The sequence below is a fragment of the Phoca vitulina genome, unplaced genomic scaffold (genome assembly GCF_004348235.1).
Source record: "Phoca vitulina isolate PV1807 unplaced genomic scaffold, GSC_HSeal_1.0 scaffold89, whole genome shotgun sequence".
Taxonomy (NCBI): domain Eukaryota; kingdom Metazoa; phylum Chordata; class Mammalia; order Carnivora; family Phocidae; genus Phoca; species Phoca vitulina.
Window position 1 is genome coordinate 742,814 of NW_022589792.1, and position 15,303 is coordinate 758,116.

Sequence of the window (15,303 nt, forward strand, 5' to 3'; positions counted from 1 at the left end):
TCAAATGTCAAAGGTCCCGTTTATTCCAGCAACCTGGAAAGAGTGTAAATAAAAAAAGAAACCGATTCATGCACTCAACTCCTTGAAGGGGAGGAGGGGGCTTGGAGGGAGGGCCTGGGGAGATGGGTGGGAAGCAAGGAGGGAGGGGAAGGAGAGAAGAGAGAGACTGAGTGGCAGACAGGGAAAGAACTGGAGAGTCAGATCCATGAAAAGACAGAGACAGAGGGACATCAATAAAAAGGCCGAAAGAGTGAAGTATCAAAATCAGAGACCGACAGAGGAGAAAAGACACAGAGAGAATGCACTAGTAGAAATACAGGGGCAGAGAAGGAAAGCCCGGCAAAAAGGGAGGGAGAGAAAAAAACGGACAGGAGAGGGGAGAGAGAGGGCCCGACAGAGACAGAAGGCGAAAGGGACCCGGGCGGGCCGGAGTCGAAGGGCCCCCCGCCCCGCTCCCCGCGGCCCTCGGGCGGCAGCCTGAGCTCCCGCAGCCGCTAGGGGTCCCCCGCGGTGCTGATGACGTGGAAGAGGGTGACGTTGTAGAGCACCTGGTGGCCGTTGTTCCAGGTGTAGAGGGCCCGCTCCCGGGGGTTGTAATCCAGCATGGAGATGTGGGAGTACTGGTTGTGGAAGGGCACGTCCGTGTACTCGTAACTGGACGTGTTGGTGAAGTAGGCGAAGTAGACCTTGGCCCCGGCCAGGTGCGAGTTGGTCACGTAGAGCACGCCGCAGATCATGAAGGCCTCGCCCGCGCTGCGCTTGGGGTAGCCGGTGTCCCAGGAGCGCACGACCTCGAGGGTGTGCGGGTCCAGCCGGCTGACCACGATGTTGCCCGCGTTCTGGTTGGTGGTGTACACGGCCCAGAGCCCGCTCTCGTCCACCATGAAGTCCATGTCCGAGAAGCCGCCCCAGGAGTAGGGGAAGGTGTTGTTGTAGCCGGCCCCCGGGAGGCTCCTCTGCACCAGCACGGAGCGCGAGCGGAAGTGGTACTTGACTACCACGTTGCTCTGGTACTTGTTGTAGAACAGGGAGCCGTTGTACACCACGTGGCCGGTGCCTGCCCACGGCTGCGGCAGCAGGTGCTGGATAAAGTTCTGGCCCTTGATGAAGTCCCCCAGAGTGCGGAACTCCAGGACCCGCCGGCCCTTGTAATAGCCATCCATGTACCAGACCTACAAGAGAGCCGCGCGTCGCTGCCCAGCTGCCCGCCGCCACCCAAAGGCCCCAGCAACCGCCCAGGTATCACCCGTGGTCATTAGGGATCCACAGTCACTTAGTGGTCATGAGTCAGTCCGGATGTCCAGTGACCATTCGTGACCGGTCATAGTCCCAGTCATGGGATCATTTGATCAGGAAACACCATGGGTCTGAAAACAGACACTTGCTACCTAAGGATCAGGGCATATCGCGGTCCCTGATGGGCTCCCGGGGCCCAGGAATTCACCGCTCATTGGAGATGGGATGGTTAGCAGTCACTGGACAGCCCTGGGGTGACGAGGTCACTTGAATTCACCCCCGTGGCCACAAGATGACCCGGCCTGTCAGCAGCGTTTCCTCTACCGTCACCACCTACCGTCGCCATGTCAGTCAGCAGGGGTGCATGCCCTCACTAGGGCTGGTTATTGGGCCAAGCATCTCGAAAACTTTCATGCCAACATTATCACGACCATTTTGAAGATAAGGAAATTGAGGCTCAGAGACATTAAGGAACCTGCCCAAGGTTCTCTAGCTAAGAATTTGGTGGCAGCCGGATGCAAATCCAAGTCTGATTCCCAAACCCAAGCTCTTCACCACTTGGTTGAACCCCCATAATCCCTGGGAGGCCAGTGATCATAGTGAGACAATGGCGATTTACTACCTCTCGTCGCTGTGACACTCAGTGGCCACCTAGTGACCGATATCAGTCACTAGGATAGTCACTGGGCAGTTAGTGGATGGTTCCTGTGGGTCAGAGGTGATGGGCAGTTGTGACCATGGAGACCACTGGAAGTCCAAACGGTCAACAGACTTGGCTATTCTCAGGGCTGGAAGGTCCTCGGTCACCTGGGGTTACTAGACAGTCAAGGGGAGGGCCAAGGGCTCTGGAGATCCTAGGACACTTCAGCCTACAAGAGAGGCATTGGTGTGGAATTGCTGGGCACCTGTGGGCAGCCACAGGCTGTCTCCCCCAGGCTCTGACCCCTGGGGTGGGCACAGTCACTCACCCGGCTATCCGCACTGGGGGCCATCGTGTCGGTCATCCAGGAGCCAAAGCGGGACCCCATGGCCCGAATGGTGATGGGGTTACTGACCCCAGTCAGCTTCCCACAGCCTGGGAGGTAGGAAGAGGGTAGATAAGGGTGGAGGATGGGAAGAGCCCGAGCGAGACAGGGCAAGGATGATGTGGTGTGACCAAACTGGGAAGAGCTGGGACCAGGGGTGAGGGAAGATCCAGAAATCTGGTCCCAAGATGGAGTTAAGTTGAGGGTAAGGGGACTGGGAGTCAAACGTCAGGGGCATTTCCAGTTTTGGGGTCTATTTTAGGCCTTGGGTAGAGAAGTCAAAGGTCAAAGTTTAGAAGTTAGAAGTCAAAACCATGCCCAGCTTCTGGGCACATAGGTGGTATTAGGGTTGGGTGTGGAGGTCAGGGGTCAAAGTCAAGGGTCAAGGCATACCCAGCTTCTGGGCACAGGCATGGAGCCGGGCCTCCAGGGCCATCACCCGCTGCTGCAGGTCCTCGTACCCGTAGGCGCCCATCTCCTCCTGGATGGCTGCAAGGCTGCTGGAGAGATTCCTCACCTCCTCCCGCAGGTGCAGGATGGTGCGAGTGTCCGCCTTGTACTGCTCCAGGACTGAGCTCAAGGGCAACAGCTCCGACATCCTGTCCTTCAGCTCCTGCCCACCAAGATGGAACCCTCACTGATCCTAACCCCTGACCTTTGACCCAGTCCTGACCCCAGCCTTGGACCCATAGCTTCACCCCCTTATCTCTGATGCACACCTGGCCCTTGACATTTGTGCATACTAGACCCTGGAACCCAGCCTACCCTTGGTCCCTCCCAGACATGACCCCACTCTCAGAACTAATGGACGCCAATCCCAACTCTTCCCTTGGCCTCTGACCTGACCCAGAGGGACCCACCTGGAAGCTCTTGGCTGAGAGGGACCCATCAGCCGCCCGGAGTCGTGCGTCCAGGCTTCGCATGAGGGTCTCCATGCTGCGCACGTACTGGAGGTCACGGTATGTCCGCAACTCAAGGACCTCCATGGACTGGGAGACGTTCTGGACCTAGGAGCTTGGGAGGGTTAGGGAAAGCCGGACTCCTGCCCTCCCCAAGCCTTGAGATGTCACAGATGAGGCCTGGCAGAGCCGGAGGCCAGCACCCAACCAACCTGCTCCCCTGATCTTACCGGCAACCTCCCCGCCCGGTCTGGCCATTACCCCCTCTCACCTCCCACCCCTTCTTCCCTGGTCTCCAGGCTTACCCCCTTGCCCTGCCCCGCAGTCAGTTCTTCATACAGCAACCAGAGGGAGCTTTTCAAAAGGAAGACCCTGCGGCCAGTCCTGCCTCCTCTCCATGTTCATCCACTGCGACCCACCAGCCCCCTCTCCTCTCACAGACTCTAAGCTCCTTCCCGCCTCAGAGCCTTTCCACCTGCCGATCCCTCTACTGGGTGCGCTGTTCCCCTCGTCCTGCCATGCTGGCTCCCTCGCCCTTCAGGCCTCATCTCCAGCATCACCTTCTCAGAGTGCCCCTGCCTCCAGTAGCCCTCCACCCTCTCTCCCTTACGTGGTTATGTTCTTCCCAGCTACAGCTACTATCTGGAACATTCTCATTCATCAGCCTCCTTCAGGTGAGATCCACACGGGCAGACCCAGTGTCTAGCTCGTCCACAGCGAAATCCCCAGTGCCCAGCACTGGCCTAAACTAGATGCTCAGTAAGTGCTTTTCAGCTACATGATCGAACTGAATTCCCTTGCCCTAGCCTCTCCTAACCCCGAATGAGGACCCCCTGGTTCCCATTTCCACCTGCCTAAGGTGAGCTCCACCTGGTTAAGGTAAACTCAGAGACAGCACTGGGTGCTTGTGGAAACACACAGATTTTCCTGAACCCCTGTTCACACGACACTTGGAAGTTCTCAGAAACCCAACAGCCCAACATCCACCCTGGATGCCACGACACATTTTTATAACCATTCTCAACAATCAGGGGATCCCAATGGGTGTCCCAAACTGGCCAAGCAGTGCTGGTGTTGTGGGCAGGGCAGGATCCTGCAGAGTTCATGGGTGGGAGAGTCCAGGGCTGACCGGGATCTCTTCTGTTCTCACCAATCCCTCAACTTCCTCTTCTATAGGATAATGATGGTTAACTGGTCCCTTTAGCTGACTAATGAGCAGTTCAGCTGGATAGTGTCAAGGGACAGCAGTCAGTCTATAAAGGGCACCAAAACATCCTCAGGGATGTTTTGAATGGGGACTGTTTTATATCGACCATAGTCAGAAGGGGATAGAATCTTGTATGTGTCTTGGGTTGGAGGGTGAGACCCCTCCCCAAGGGACACAAGACATTTTTCTCAGCAGGTGAGTCTGGTGAGTTAAAGAGCTGAGTAGGGCGTGCATGGTGGGGCCAGAGATCACACACAGGAGACTCAGATGCTGCCTCCCTGTCCGCACACAATGCTCAGCTTCTCCAAAGAAGCACTGAACACATATTGACTAAAATATCCACCTGGAGGGGAGCCAGGTTATGCTCCAGCTCTGGTGGATATATGGCTATATCTGGCCCCCAGCTGGCCTGGATGGGGGCCGAAGGCAGGGTAGAAATTGGGAGATTTTCACAGTCTTCCCGGGGCACATGGAAGGTTCTTACCTTCTCCATCAGCTGCCGCAACTCCCGGCTCCGGCCATCGCGGGAGCAGGTGCTCTGTGCCGGGATCACAGCCGTGCAGATGCATTTCCCGTCGGGGGCCTGGGCTGAGGTATACAGCTGCCAGCCTTCCTCCGGGCTTTGGAAGAGGGTCTGCAGGGAAGTCAGGGGTCAGAGAGCAGGAACCCAGTGGGGGATTCACCCTGCCCATGCTGGGGGAGAAAGAAGACCCAGGGAAGTGACAGATGCCCTGGAATGTGCTGGACCATATGCTGAATGCCTGATGCATGTAATCTCAATCCCTCCTCAAGGAAACCCATTTTACAGATGATGAGACTGAGGTATGGGGGGATTAAGGAACACGGCAAGGAGTTGTGGGATTCAAGCCCTTCCACAAGACAGGAATTTATTCTCTCACGCATGTTCACACACATACAACATGTGTATGAGTGGGCACAGACCCACTTGTACTGATCCCCAAAGCTGGACCTCCCTCCCTGCTTTCCCAGCCCACTGTGAAACATGGACTCTGGCTATACCCCAAGAGCCACTAAGTACAACCCTACTGTTGTCATCTCCCACCCCACCCCTGCTCCTGAGAAGCCCAGGTAAGGTAATGGCCAAAGGGTGACAGAATCCTCATAGGGACTTCAAGGCCCTTGAAAAGAAAGCATCATTGCACACTCCTAAATTCAACTTCAGATCAGTTTATGATGCTTAGGTAATTCAGGGATCAGTCACGGCTGTTTCCCAAGCCATGCTCCTTGGAACACTGGCAATCTTGCCAGGCATGCTCGGTGATCAAATAAATTTGTGCATTGTTGGGTGAAACAAGTTCCTTTGATGCAAGACTTATCAGAGCCCTTGAAATGCTGATGTGCATCAAGAAACTCCAAAATTTTCTACACTTATTAGAAAATATGAGTGCCCATTCTATGCCTGGCATAGGGTCTGGGATAGGGCTAGGAAGAGAGAGGTAAAGAAAACATCTGGCTGCTGCCCATGGATGGAGGAGACAGACATCAAACATGTAACCCCACTGATATTTCTAGAACTATTTATTGCAGTGAATGCTCCAAAGAAAGTGCAAGGAGTAACAGGGGGTCTTCCTCAGGCTGGGGATTTCAGAGGAGGTACCCCAGAGAAAGGACATTGAAGTTGAACTTGAGGGATGAGTGCCAGGAGAAGGGCATAGGGGAGGGGACACTTTTGACAGCACAAATTCAAATCAATATCTGGAGGTATTTGAGAAACATTGTTCAAAAAGCATTGAGTAATCACTGGATGGAACATGGTGGGCCCCCAGATTAGGCCCTCTTGAGCTTCCCCAGAACATACTGGACTTAGTCACAACTCTCAGTCTTTTTGTTTTCATCAGGGCATGATGGTCTCCTTTGTTCAGGAAATATTTGGTAAGTTCCTACTGTGTGTCAGGCTCTATTGTGGACATTGAAAACACAGCAGTAAATAAAATGCACAAACACAAAAGCTCTTCTAGGAGCTTATGTTAGACAAAGACAGAAATAGACAAGTAAATGCCAAATATTTAAAGGGTGATGAGTGCCATAGAGATAAGTAATATAGGGAAGGAATGATGGGGGGACGGTGCTGTGGTTGGGGGTTGCAATTTTAAGGTGGCCTGGTAGGGCCTCCAAAAAAGTGTCATTTGAGTCAAGACCTGAAGAAGGTGAGGGATGAGCCATGCAGATATCTGGGGATGTTCCAGGCAGCGATAAAAGCAGGTGCAAAGGCCCTGAGGCAGTACCATGCCTGATATGTTTAGGAAACATGGAGAAGGCTGGCATGGGTGGAGCAGAGTGAGAAAGGTGGTGGGGTGGGCGATTAGGGCAGGAAGGGGACAAGACAGCATGTTCAGGACCTCTGGGCTGTAGGAAGGACTTTGGTTATTCCTGGGGGAGGTGGGAGCCACAGAGGGTTCTGAACAAGGAGGGAGGTCATTAGACACAGGCGCCCTCTGGTGGCTGTGGGAGAGACAGACTGGGGAGCAAGGACAGAAGACCAGGGCCAATGAGACTGCATAGGTCCAGGTGAACAGGATGGGTGGTGGCCGTGAAGGTGGACAATGGAAGATTCTGGACCTAACCAAGATGTGTTCCAACATACCTGGAAGAAATTCTGATAAAACCCAAGTGTTTTACAGAGAAACAAAGCCCCACAATAATTGTTCATTTGGACAGCTGTTAACTGATCGCCCCACAGAAGCTGTTCCCATGAGCTGTAGCAGAGATAAGCCAGGCTGTGAGTTACGAGCAATCCTGGAGATGCCAGCTATTAGCCCACCTTTTTTCTCTCCCACTCAATAAAGTCTTTTTTTTTTAAGCTTATTGTAATGTGAGCAAGTGATATAATTGTACAGATGAGCTTGACTCCTCCACTAATTTATAAGAAAAACAAACCATTCATAAACGCCATCTGAAATGATTGTAATTAGTCATTCTTTGAGCCTTATGTTCACCCTTTTTGCCAGTCCACGTCTCCTCCATGGAGCAATGAAGTCACCCACCTTGCCAGCCTTTCTTGCATGCAGGTACGATTCAGGTAGAGCCAACAGTCATGGCTCCCCAGGCCTACAGTGCAGAAGCATCCAGGATCCCCCCCCCCAAAGCCCACTCTGCCTTTGCACTGGGCAGGCAGCAGAAGCCCCCTTCACCCCCCCCCCCCCAGCAGTCCCCAACAGTGCCACATAGGAGTTAGTGATAGATATCAGTACCCTCTCACCTCTCCGGTAGGAGGGCTCTGAGGGGCATGCTGCAGACAATTCTCCAGGGGAACCCACTGGGATCTTTGCTCCAGGTGCCCACAGTGGCGCCCTGCTCCTTAGCTCACCCGGCGTGGGAGTCCTTCACTTCCCCTACCAGTTCCTGGTGGTATCACCTCCCAGGTGAATACTCGCACTCAACTCCCCACCAGCTCTGCTTCTGAGGGAGTTCCACCTAGACAAGAAGGGGGGACCCAAGAATGCCTTCCACCTTGATTCCAGGAGGATGTGAGACTAGCTTTGTCTCCTTTCATGACAAATCCGGTTCTTTAAAACAAAACAAAAAAACTTGAGTCTAAGCACCCTCATCTGTGTCCCCTGGCTCTGATCTCCAAGCAATTTGGACAGAACACACCCCCGCAACCTCCGAAGGTTCTCATTTGTGCAGAGACAATGCAGCCCAGTTCAACATAATTAACATCCCCTTTCTACAATTCCTAGTGTATCCTTTGAAGCAAACAAGCCATTTTCTCTCAACATGCGAAATATTGAATTGTAAAAGAGAAGCAAGCTTTAAGTGGCAAGGAGAGAAGGCCTCCACGGCTTTCCTAAAATAATTGTCTGCGTTGGACGCACCTCGCTGAAGTGTTCTCTGCAGCAGTGTAATTAAATGCCTGGGTCTTGGCTGCCAAATCTCAGCACAGCAGAGATCCCGAGTTTTGCCTGGCAGGTTCAAGTTCAAATCCGCAGTCAAGTTCATGTCCCCAGGAACCACTGGAAATGTCCTGGAAGGCTCACTGTTGGAGAGTGCAAATGTCGGCTCTCTAACTGGATTTAGCTTGGAACCTCGGTCATGAACTCTTGGAGGTCACAGTCCTAAGAATAGAGAATGGCCTATCCTAAGAAAAATGCTTATGACAGCAGGTGTGAGAGCCCAGGAACTGTCCAGGTACAGAAACCTGCGATCAGGTGGCCGGTCTCACCTCAGATGTGGCAAATGTGCTGGAGAAGCTAGCTGCTTTCTTGGCTGAGCTGCTGGTTCCGGAGTTTAATATTCCTGCTAATGGGCTCTAAGCGGGGAAGCTATGTGCTCAAGTAGCTGTTTCTCAAATCGTCTTTTCTAGCTGGGATTTTTTTCAAATACTTTCACTGAGGATGCTGCCCCAATTAAGCAGCAATCCCTGTTAACAGGTCCAGGATTGACATGCAGGAAAAATGTTTCTCGCTGTCACACCCAGGATCAATCATCTCAGCCTACAGCTCTACCACCTACATCTTGGTTCCAACACAATTCCTGGTTCCCCCAGGGGTGGAGGGACGGCTACAGTATCTTGGGGCAGCCATCCGTGGAGAACTGGCTATCGGGGGTTAGCCAGCAGGAAGAGAGCAAGCAGCTGCCTCTTAATAAGACAAGGATATTATTGCATTTGAGGCCAGGTAATTTAATCAGGAGGCAGAAGTGGCTTGGGGCTTATATATTTATTTGTACCCTGGCTTGTTCCAGAGGACTCCAAGCGATTTACAAGGATATTTGTAAACTACCACACGATAGCTCCAATTAGATAGGAGAGTAGGAATTCAATGTTTCTGGAGGGCAGTCTGCCAATCTGGAGCCAAAGCCTCAAGATTTCTTCATTTGCATTTAACCCAGCCAATCCTAGTGGAAGAATTTAGCCCAGGGGAATTGTGCGGACGAGCACTTGATTGCTACAAGGAGCACATTAAAGGGCTGTTTCAAATTGGACCACTGGAATGTGCCCCCTCCAGTTGCTCGACAGGAGGGGGCTTGATTTCAAAACTTAAGGCACATGCATAGGAGGGAATACTACACAGCCAAGAAAATTAGAGTTTGGTGGGGATTTTTATTGTCATCTTCAGATTGGTCTTATCTTCTAAATTTCTCAATCCTTTAATTTTTTTTTTCTTTTGCAAGGGAGACAAGGAAGGAAGGGAAAAGTGGGGACATAGACAGAGTCAGAAATTAGGCTAAGAAAAACTCATCCTTTTAAAACCCGAACAACCAGCATATGGTCAGGCCATAAATTTGGCTCCAAGTTCCTTAGCAGCCGACTCAAAAAGGAAAAGCTGGTCATTTATGCGGTTCCCAGTGTCCTGAAACAAAAGCACAGCAGATGCTCAGGAGCAAGCTTAACTATTTTCAGTACCGAGAACAGGCAAGGATCTCTCCCACGATCCTCCCAAAAAGCAGTCCCTGTGATGTCACCAGCATCTTTCCAGGCAACATTCTTACACTGGGTAAGGAGGGGGGTGTGGGCAAAATAGGTGAAGGGGATTAAGAGGGCACAAACTTCCAGTTATAAAATAAATAAGTCACGGGGATGAAAAGCAGAGCATAGGGAATGTAGTCGATCTATTGTAACAACATCGTAGGGGGGACAGATGGTGACTACACTTCTCGTCGTGAGCATTGCATAAGGTATAGAATTATCAAATCACTATGTTGTACACCTGAAACTAATATAGCACTGTGTATTTTTTCAGTTAAAAAAACTTATGACAGGGGCGCCTGGGTGGCTCAGTCAGTGAGGCGTCTGCCTTCAGCTCGGGTCATGATCCCGGGGTCCGGGATTTGAGCCCCGTGTCGGGCTCCGTGCTGGGCAGGGAGTTGGCTTCTTCCTCTCCCTCTGCCCCTCCCCACTGCTTGTGCTCATGTGCATGCATGCTCTCTCTCTCTCTCTCTCAAATAAATAAAATCTTTAAAAAAAAACTTCTGACAGAAAAAACTCATTTCCTTTGGATGTTTCTTACTCCTACTTGGATGGTAGAGTAGAGGCAGGTGGTCAAGAGCAGAGTCTGGGGGTCAGGCTGCCTGGGTTTATGTCTTTGCTTGGCCACTTGCTCATTGTCTGAAGCAAGTCACTTCATCTCTCCCTGCCTCGGGTTCCTCATCTGGAAAATGGACACAATAGCTGTACCTACCTCACAGAGCTGCTGGGAGGCTTGAATGAGTTAATGCCCTCTACGTGCGAGTGATTACAACAGTCATCAGCATGTAGTAAGCGCTATGTGTTTGCTATTATTATTATTATTATTATTATTATTACCCTCGTGACTCTAAAGCCAGTTCACTAACTTCCTGAAATCAAAACGGTCTATCTCGATGCAGGCACAGAAAGAAGTGAGATGATCTGGAAGAACTGATGAGAGTCCCGTGGAGCTGGGGCTGAGGCCACAGGACGATGAACAGTCCCAAAAGGCCGATGTTGGAGAGGAGTGAGCCCCGCGGAAGATGGGTGGAGATGCTTGCTCTGTCCTCATCCGCATGTGGCTCAGTCGGCTCCCAGTCCCGGAGTATCTCCTAGATAGAATTTGACGGAGGGGAGTCCTGTCTCATCGTGGCCGGCCGGCAATCAACAAGTCTACGCCACTGGCCCTTGTCTCTGGCCCATCCTCTGGTCTTCCTGGAACACCCTGCTTTTCCCACCTCCATGTCTTTGCCTTGGCTGGACCCTCTGCCATCAACACTCTTGCCCCATCTCATGGCCGGACTAACCCTTCCCATTCCTGGGGGCTCTTGCATAAATGTCTCTTCCAAAAGCAGCCTTGCTGTCCCTGCCCCATGTTACCCACCTCTCAAGGCATCCTGTGCTGGCCTTCCCTAATACCTCCACTTCTTCCTCGATGTCAAGCGTTGTTCTAAGCACTTTGTAAGTAGGTGATTGGCAGGGACTGTCATTTGGGCCTTTGATAGGGGAAGAAACTGGGGCAGAGGGTTCAGATCTCTTCCCCAGAGCTTCACAGCCTGCAGTATGGTCCGGGGCTTGAACGCAGGCCATCTGGCTCCCCCCACACCGTACTTTCCCAGTGCTCCTTCAAGGGCTGATCACAGAGGCCGTTAGGACCTCACGGGTGTGACCACTGGCTCAAAGCCTGCCTCTGCCCCTGTCTGTTTGGCTCATTGACTTCATTCCCCAGGCCTCGCATGCCAAATGTTTGTTGAATGAATGACTGAACAGTGGGTGGCCAATGGGACAGAGAGCAAATCTCTTGACAGATCCACCACGCGTTTCCCCTTCTGCCACCAAACTAGCTTCTGTCTGTCCTAAGGAGGAATCAGGGATTGTGTGGTATCAGGCTGGAGACAGGCACCCGGCAGGCTGAGGGGCGGCCATGACTTCTCCCTGACTGCTGGTATGGCAGAAGGGCCGTGATGAATACACAGGGACATGCCTGTCTGCCACGTCTGAGCCGTGACAGGGACCGCGTCCCTTTGGAGGGCTTGAGAAAATAGCAGGCTGCTCCTGTCAGACCTCGAGATATTGGGCAAATGCCCCCTGAGTGATAAACTTGACAGGTCTTAAAGACGGTATCAGCTCACCCATGCCTCCACAGCCTAAGCAGCTGGGGCTTTGCCTGTGACAGCCTGTGGCTGGGGGTGACTGCGAGTCCATTCACTCATTCATTCACTCACTCATTCTTTCATTCATTCCCTCCCTCCCATCTTGCCCTGAGCGGCTATCCAGTCTAGCAACACAGCACAACCTCTTACCCTCTGAAGCCACCACACCTTGGGGACAGAAGACCCCTAGCCCCGCTTGAGCCCCAGTCAAAGCCAATACTAATGTTCTAGGATGTCTTAGGCTCTGCCATCCCAGTGCTAATGTGGACCAATAATCAATAACATAGACTTCCTTGGGAAATGCAGGAGGAAACACAGGTCTTTCAGTTTGACTGACCTCCCCTGCTCAAGTCCAAGGAAGGTGTGGAGAAGGCTTGCCTTGTGCAAGATTTACACACTCAGTCCATTCCGTCCGAGTGTGGCCCACACTGTGTTGGAACCACCATGAATCCCTGCAGACAGCTCTCAAAGTAGGGCGTATGGGCAGGTTTTTGCATCATTCAAGGGTCACGCCAGTCATCAGACAAGCTTGCTTTGAGAAAGTGCAAGTCCCCACCACCCCCGCCCCTAAAACTCATGAACACCCTATTTGAGGAGACCTTTCTGGGAGGGAACAAACCTCCCGAGCCTGCTGAGTCTCCCAGGGCTCCTTTCAGGTCCTCCATGACTCCTGAGCTCTTTATCACCCCAGGGCCTTTGAACTTGCTGCTCACCACACAGTTGTCCAGATGAGCCATAATGAGGGCCTCCCCAGGGTAGATGCAATTGGGATGGACAAGTCAGAGTTCACAGGATTTGCAGAGGGGCCAGACATGGGTGGAAGGAAAGAGGAGGGAGATGAGCGATAGGGTGGGTGAAATGGGAGTGTCGTTTGCTGAGATGGAGAAGGCTGGAGGAGGGGCCTGTGGCAGGGGCAAGGGCAGATGGGGGAGATGGAAATCAAGAGTCTGAGATGTTGGGGCGCCTGGGTGGCTCAGTCGTTAAGCGTCTGCCTTCGGCTCAGGTCGTGATCCCAGGGTCCTGGGATCGAGTCCGACATCGGGCTCCTTGCTCAGTGGGGAGCCTGTTTCTCCCTCTCCCTCTGCCTGCCGCTCCCCCTGCTTGTGCTCTCTCTCTCTCTGTCTGTCAAATAAATAAATAAATTCTTAAAAAAAAAAAAAAGAGTCTGAGATGTGCATTTGGGTGCCGCCTGCAGAGAGATGGGATTTAAAGTCACAGAATGGATGGAGAGGAGCAGACACCAAGCACCCCCACTGAGGCCTCCTATTTTATTTAACACTTATAGAGCTTGCCCTATGTTATGGACTGAATGTTTCTGTCTCCCCAAAATCCGTATGTTTGAAACCCAACCCCCAGTGTGATGGTATTTGAAGGTGAGGCCTTTGGTAGCGAGATTGGTGCCCTGATAAGAGGCCTCAGAGAGCTCCCTTCTCCCTCCCACCACGTGAGGACACAGTGAGAAGACAGTCTATGAGCCAGGAATCTGGTTCTCTTCAGACACCGAACCCGCCAGCACCTTGACAGACTCCGCAGCCTCCAGAACTATGGGAAATAACTGTCGGTTGCTTAAGCCCCTCCATCTATACTTCGTGTGTTCTGCAGCCCAAACAGACGAAGACACTAAGCTGCTTTACAAACACAAAGTCCTCTTAGCCTCCCCTCATGCAGTGGGGTAGGTACTAACACTAGCTCCATTTTACAGACGGAAAAACTGAGGCACAGAGAGGCACATCAGTCGTCCAAACTCACAGTGCAGATAAGTATCCAAGCCAGGATTTGGACCCTGGCCTGTCAGACTCTCAAATCCTTGCTCTTAGCCATGATGCTCAGGGGAGAAGAGCCTCTCTCTTCATGGAAGCTTGGCCTCAAGACTTACAGCTCTGATCCATTCTCCCAGAGAAGCCAGAGCTGGCTTTTGACATGTCACTTCCACATCAAACCCTTCATACCTCCAGGTGCCCTCCGCATAAAGCCAGTCACTAGTCCTGCCCCATGGAGCCCAGCTGAATTCTCAGCCTCCCCACTTGCCTGTCTCCGCCCCACACAGTTATTTTAGTTCCTTTTTCCCGCCTCTGGACTTTCGTCCAGAGCTCTGTGCTTTGCTTAGGATACTCCCCTCCGCTCCCTTCACATGGGGAAAATCTGCTCAGGCCTTCGCAGAGTGGGGTGCTCTGGTTTCGATGCTTTAAATGGCATTTTTAGTATTGCCCCCAAGACATAAACACAGAGTCCTGTGACCATGGGATATGCCCATTCTGTGCAAAGAGAGGTCCTTCAGCATCACGAAAGTGGTAGTAGTAATAATAATAATAATAATTAATAATAGCATCATCATCATTATCAGTAACAGCTAACACTCAGGGCACACATCCTGTGACCCAAGCCCTCTTCTGGGTGCTTTGCAGCTGATTTCTCACCAATCCTCATAAGAACCCTATGCAAGTCCTGGATAGGCAGCTATTCTTTTGTGAGATTCTAAGCAGATCACTTGGCCTCTGTCCTTTGTAAAAAGGAGATCAAAACTGCTCTCTGCTCTCTGAACACACACACACACTTGGTTGTAAGCTGCTGGACAGCTTCCCCTGCTCCGCATGGTTGGGAACTACATTTCCCACACTGCCTTGCTCTCTGGCTTCCGGAAAGGTGCAGCCAATGAAAGGCATTCAGGGAAGATCTGGGGGCAGGACAAAGGGAGAAGCAGTAGTATTTTCCCTACAGTTACATCTCCTCTGTGGCTTCAGCTTTCACTAATAGCTCTACTCCTGGGCTCGGTTTTTACTACTTTTTCTGTTTGACCCCAAGTCATAAGGGATAGAGGCTCTCTGCTGTTGCTAATCTCTGGGTTTCATCTCCAACCCTTGTTTAGTTTTATATCTCTTCCATCATCTTTGTATCCAGTTCCCCAAATTAAAATCCCTACAATTCCTCAAAGAGATGTTTCTTTAGTCAGACCCTGAATGAAACAGTAGTTGCTCAATAAACACATGTGCACAAACAGGCAGCTCTAGAGTTTAACAGCACAGGCTGACTTCAGTCCAAATTCTGATCTGTTCCTTCCTGTGTGACCTGGGGCAAGTAGCTTAACCCCTCTGTGCCTTTCTTAACCTCTCTGCTTTCTCATCTAAAAGTTGTGATCATAATAGCCAGGCTTCACACGGCTGTCATCAGGATGAGGAGTTAGTACATGTCAAGAGTCAACTGCAGTGCCTGGCACGCCGCATGCTCAGTCAGTAGGACCTTTTCTAAATAATTTTTTTTTATTCTGGAATAATTTTAGATCTACAGAAAAGTTGTGAAGACAGGATGGAGAGCTTCCATACACCCTCCACCTGATTTCCCCTGTTGATAACATCTTACGTACCCATGGTACCCTTGT

At 51.7% G+C, this 15,303-nt stretch overlaps 1 protein-coding gene across 2 annotated transcripts in view; it reads right to left on the reverse strand.

The window, feature by feature from the left end:
• The window catches only part of OLFM2 (olfactomedin 2), a 59,351-nt gene continuing 44,048 nt past the window's right edge, over positions 1-15,303 (reverse strand). For both annotated transcript variants that reach the window (XM_032395930.1, XM_032395929.1), the window contains exons 2-6: positions 4,852-5,001; positions 3,122-3,268; positions 2,655-2,874; positions 2,205-2,311; positions 1-1,172 (exon numbers count right to left, since the gene is read on the reverse strand). In XM_032395930.1, the coding sequence (XP_032251821.1) occupies positions 495-1,172; positions 2,205-2,311; positions 2,655-2,874; positions 3,122-3,268; positions 4,852-5,001 (1,302 nt within the window). In that variant the 3' untranslated portion in view covers positions 1-494. The remainder of the gene's footprint in view (positions 1,173-2,204; positions 2,312-2,654; positions 2,875-3,121; positions 3,269-4,851; positions 5,002-15,303) is intronic.